The following is a 6000-nucleotide window of genomic DNA, read 5'->3' on the forward strand; positions in this document are numbered from 1 at the left end:
TGTGGCTGTACATATTCTAAACTGTCGCCACCAAGGCCTAATGGGAACACAAACCGGCCGCAACAATGCCCACCTGAAACCAGAACATGAACCCTCCCTCACATCCGCTACAGGCTGCAAAAATCTCTCACCTCTTACAACTGCTCGCTAGTACATTACTACAAAAAAGAAACACCAAATGCCATTGAGGAGGAACAGTTGCCTTTAGGAGGAAAGACTGGATTATAAATGAGTATTCCATTGAAATATTGTTTTCCTTTGCTTTGTACATGTTTGTATTTAATGCTGTGATTCTCTATTTTTATGTCTTTTTTCCAATTTTATTATTTTTTTTGCCTTATTAGAACATGCAATCAAATTGCAATATGATATTCACAAGTTGTGCAACTTTTTATTTAGGGAAACTCAGAGCCTGACGAGGTTAAGGAGCAGAGCCCGTCCTCAGGATGAAACCGAGACACAAACTGAGAGTGCAGTCTGGTTATATTGCTCACAGGGTAATCAAGCATTGTGCACATTAGGAGCATGCTAAGCCCAAGAAGGAGGCTTTGCATGTGAGGACGATAGATTTTAATGCAGTTTTCTTCTTAGTGTCACCCACATCATCTTAACTTCCACTCGTTTGTCACGTTACAACTGTAGTTCTTTATCCGACATTTACCTTTGTGGAGGTAAGCTCACTTTAACTCACTTTATACCAGCACAGTATGAGAAGAATGTTATTATAATTCAAGTTTTTGTACTTGCATCTGCTATCCTGTTTGGAAGAAAGCACCACAATGCGTTTGCATGACCAAGCCAATAGGACCGACCTGCTTCTAATCAAAGGCCTCAGAACAGCAGTGTTTTATTTAGTGTGAGTGTTACTGTAGGTAAATTTTAGACCCCGCCCCTGTGCTGTAATACTTTGATAACAATGGATGGATGACTACACTGCCTTTAAGTTCATATGATTCTCTCTCTTAACTTTGTTTCAAGTGCTTCAGGTTCAGTGAACTTTGACCCAAATGTAAATATGAAGACTGTACATAAAATGATGTACATAAAAGCTGAGAGGAAAAGTATATGTAAAATGCATATCTTGAATATATGATAATAATAATAATGTTTGTGCTGATATTTATCGTGTAGAAAATGTAATGATTAAAATTTGATGTTATTTTTGTCCCTGCACACGATGAACAGGTTTACTGTAGATTCATATTTTTTTTCCACATTAACACCAAGTAACTATGATGCTGCAGCAGATACACAGAAATAAATTGTTTGGGTTTTTTTTAACTCCGACTTTAGACATCCCAGAGCACTAATGAGTATCACACTGATGCCCTATTTTCTTATTATTGTTGAACTATTTGTTGGCATGTCAGAATAAAGAATTTAGAGCCCACTTTGACCATTCAAATTGATCCCAATGAGAATAAATGCAGTCCTAATTTGAAAACAGACCCATCTCTAAATTCTGTGTGTCCTTTGCTGGTATCCTCACTCCAAACAATTGATCAGAAAATTACTTCCTCATATAGCAGATGCTGCAGTGTCACTTTTTCATTTCACAGAAAATCTCCTTAGGACAATAATCTTGTCAATTAAAGTGCAATTACAGTGTTCACTGATCCACCTCAGTTCAAAAATGGTCAAAGTCACCGTTCCCCAAACCGACTGAAAACAAGCCATTAATTTCATTGCAGAGCAATTGTTAAGTTTGTTTAATGTGCGAGTTAACCGCTGACTAAATGAGTTCTTAAGTAATCTTTCTTTCCAAAAGTGATCCGTGGTATGCCTCGGTGTGTGTGTTTTCAATGGACTATGTTTATGAAGATTTTAGTGATGTTGATTATATCGATAGTTGTGGTAATTATATGACAACAATTGCAAGTGCCCTCACACTGGCTGTTATTTTGGAACTATAGGCATAACTAATGTGTGTTAGAGGTTTTTCTTTTCTGTGCTGGATCCATTAATTTGTACAAGGAGGCAGAAATTTCTCTGAATGTGACGACTTAGATTTCCCACGGTAGGCTACCAGGGCAAAGAAAAGTTAGCATTTTTATTTAGAAATGTTAACTGGGGCTTGTTGGCATGTGTTTTTACTAGTACAGCACAGTGTTACCGTAATTATTTTTATCCACCTTAACTGGAACTTACCGCCACTTTAACGCATGCACTCATATTCATTATAGGTGTCATTATTATGCTGCTAAAAGAGAAAATAAAGGGTGTCTGTACTCCCCCATAACACGTCATAACTTCATGGCATATCTGATTTCAATCATTACAATTCACTTTAACTATTTTCATACACATAGTTGTAGGAATTCCTTTTTTTGTGCACAAAATGGTACACATCACTTTTTTATCAAGCTTTTTAATATTCCATATTTTACTTTTTCTGACTCGCCTCATCACCAAATATATTGGTCAGTGCTAATGCCAAGCTTGTTTACATTTTTGTGTGTAAGGGAGGGGGGGGGGGTAAAAAAAAAAAAAAAGGTTAAGATCAAAAAGAGCCATGCATGCGCTTAGATAGTCTTTTGATAATCCATGTTTTGTGTCAATCACTGTCTTTTTAGGGATTGTAAGAAGGGTAATGAATACAATGAAGAGATGGATTCTCCAGAATGTGGATCACACTGAGTGGTCCTTTGTGGGTTTTTGAGCAATACGGTGGAGGAGTGGAAGTTGCCTGTGGACGTACTGCCTCCTTCTGCTTTCACTAATGTACAAACTCGAACCTGCCGCTTTTCGAGCCCACCATGCCCACCCTCTCCTCCTCTGCTTCTCTGCATATCAAGTGGAACACAGTGTGTACTGTGAAGCCTACCTGCAATCCTAATCAGAATGTCAGAAATAAATATATAAATATATATATTAAACTCTACATTTGTAATAACTTCATCTGGATAGTGTTGGTTTTATTTCAGTAGTTCTCAAGTCTCGTCTTCAATGTTGCAAGTTTGTATGCGTGAATATTTCCATGTTCTGCAGATTTTAACTGATGCAAGGTGAATATATTACACTGATCTGACGCCAGTTTAAAAGAAATGTGTACAGCTCCTGTGTCTGCAACTTCTTTTTTCAACAACTCCTCTCCTCAACACTAATACATTTATACATTTCCCCCTCTGATGCTGTGCAACTCTAATCTCACCATGGAAATGTACACGATGGCTTATGTAAACTTGTAAAACGTGAATTACTGAACTGATTCTATCACTCTTGATTGTGTTATAATTGAAACCCATCTATTTCTTTGGCGACGGGACGACTCGAAAGACAGTTATGTAACTTTGTCGAATCAGGTAAGTGCAAAGCTTTCGACAACTCAGCTGTGGAACCTGTATGACTGGCTCAGCAGGATAACTGGAGGTTTTGCCCCTGCAGGAAACTGGGAGTGTACACACACACACACACACACACACACACACACACACACACACACACACACACACACACACACACACACACACACACACACACACACACACACACACACACACACACACAATACAACTTATGATGGTTCTGTACTGATAAAGCTTGATGTGTCAGGAAGTCTTTGATTTGTAAAGCATCAACAACCATGAATGAACCGCAAAAACTCTGTGACAGTTAAACCTAATCAATTTCAACAAAAACAGTCCTTTTGTGTTTTCAACTAAATCCCTTTGATTGTTGGTTTGATTTGAATGTGTATGCAAGTTTTTGTATGCTGTAATTAAAACAAGGCTGTCTCTCCACTTTAAATCTGTAAGAGTGAGTGGTGAACTAATGCAAGTGCCCAGCAGCATCTCTCATTACAGCGATTAACCAGACACAGGTCATACTTATCTCCTTCAGACTGCTATGGGCACATCAATTATTTCTCACTGACAGATTTAAAAGCAGCTCTTTTTACACTGTCTACAATGGGAGCCTCCTATATAAGGTATTACAGGGGAGTTTATTATATCTAGTTCACGTCAACTATTTATATTGGAAGTGTTTCCTCTTTGAATTGTTAAAGCGTCAGTCATCCTCTCATCTGGAAGAGGAGTGAGTCTGAGTGCATCTACTTGCTCTTCAAATGTAACATATTCATTTTCTTTTAGGGAGAAATGCAGACAAACTATTTGGAGAATGGGGTTAGAGGTTGTAGCTCTTTGGCTTTGCTCCAAATTATTGTCTCCTGGAAACGGGATTTAACAGCATTAACACAACTTCACCAACAGTGCATTTTAGTTCAGTGTTTTCTTGTTGTTCTTTTTTCAACTTACAGAGTCTTAAAGTATTTAATTCTAAGCTCAATGTGGGCATTCTATTTTATTTTTGAACATGTACTTTTCATAAAACCAGTCCAACGTGTCACAGACAGGAATGTCAAACAAAGAGCCTTGCATTCAAGGCCTTTATTACGGACAGTTGCTTGGTGATGCACATTAAATGACATGAGCATGTAAACCAACCTTTTTGTCAACAAAACAGAGTCATGGAAATGAGAGTGTCTGCACTTCTTAAAACTCGTGCTGATTTGTGATGTAAACTATACAATGGCACCTTTAATAACAGTTTCAGTCCTAGTCCTCATAATAAGTCGAATAAACTATTTTTCATACATTTTAAGATACATTCATCATTTGGGTTAAAAGTCATTTTTAAATCTCTCAAGAGACGTTTGTTCCACTCAGTTACCCCAGCAGAACCCAGGGTAAAATCACAGCCACCAGAGCCAGTATGGTGAATGCTGAGAGCAGCACGAGCAGGCACAGTGATGTGGTACAAACCCTGCGCCTTCGCCTGCGCTGTGGATGAACCACAGTCATCACAACACTGAACGAGTCTTCCTCGACCATCGGCCTCCCTTGGGCGCTTATGATGAAGATCTGTGATGCGTTGTGTCCGGGACTGATGAGCCTCTGTCTGCGGACTCGTTGAGCGATGCCTCTGAGGCAGCGGGGGAACCAGTTCCGTTCAATTCTGAGGCTGTTCCCGGAGGCGTGCCGTGCGCTCTGGAGCTGCTCCGGCGGCAAGGGAAGCGGCACCTCCAGGGTCTGACCTTCACCCGGGTCCTTGTCTGCTACGACAGACGGGAGCGACTCCTTTTGTCTCTTGATGAACGTGAGATGTCGGCAGATGGGGCAAGCGATCGTCTCTCTGATGTTCCCATCGCTGTTTATGCTGACCAGAGTTTTAACGAGGCAGTCGTGGCAGAAAACGTGTCCGCAGCTTAAAGTCCGCTCAGTTCCCAGGAGACTCTCGTAGCACACCGGACACTCGTGTGCGTCCTGCTGGTTCTCATCCTTGTACATTTCCATGTATCGGGAAAGTTAGTCAAGGTGGAGTCCCGCTTGTGTTTTCGTGGACTCAGGCCGTCTCCAAGCTGTCCTTCCGACTCATGGCTTTCCTTTGGCTGTGGGTGGAGGCTCGCTGATGCCTTGTAAAACAGGGTCTTCCACCTGCAGCAACAATGACTGATTTCCCCAAAACCACCAGAGACACTTGTTCTCACGGACACACGGACCGACAAACTCACCGTCTAAAAATAGAGAAGAACCCATATTAAGTGATGTTGTCTCAGGGACAATTCATACATTTGCATATTCTCATTCATCCGGACAGAAGGCATCTCAGGGCAAAATGAATCAGGTCAACTGAACATTTCTAAAACTTGTTTCCCAATATCTATATTATATTCATAAAGTTACAAACAGCAGTGCTCCAACCTCTGTTATCCATTGTAAATATTGTGAATTTTGACATGAATAAAGTCTTTCTAATTGTCATCTAGATTCAGCTATAAACATATCCGGTTTGATGAATTACCTAGCCTATAATTTTAATTTGCATTCACTGATAATGATGATGACGACGACAACAACAATAGCAAGAATAAGAATAAGAATAAGAATAAGAATAAGAATAAGAATAAGAATAAGAATAAGAATAAGAATAAGAATAAGAATAAGAATTGAAAAACAATCCTGCCGTGTCGGCATTATTGTCATTGCACCGTGTTCAGTA

The 6000-nt window shown here is 39.8% G+C and overlaps 1 protein-coding gene across 1 annotated transcript; it reads right to left on the reverse strand.

The window, feature by feature from the left end:
* Window positions 1-4351: 4351 nt before the first annotated feature.
* Window positions 4352-5504, reverse strand: LOC308124823 (RING finger protein 222). Its single transcript, XM_080488161.1, has one exon. The coding sequence runs from the start codon at window positions 5292-5294 to the stop codon at window positions 4668-4670; it is 627 nt and encodes a 208-aa protein (XP_080344287.1). The 5' UTR covers window positions 5295-5504; the 3' UTR covers window positions 4352-4667.
* Between the last annotated feature and the right edge of the window lie 496 nt (window positions 5505-6000).

This window comes from Lipophrys pholis, assembly GCF_963383615.2.
Source record: "Lipophrys pholis genome assembly, chromosome: 19".
Classification (NCBI taxonomy): Eukaryota; Metazoa; Chordata; class Actinopteri; order Blenniiformes; family Blenniidae; genus Lipophrys; species Lipophrys pholis.

Coding starts and splice junctions, on each gene's coding strand:
- LOC308124823 (XM_080488161.1), bottom strand. CDS start 5,294: ATGGAAATGTACAAGGATGAGAACCAGCAGGACGCACACGAGTGTCCG.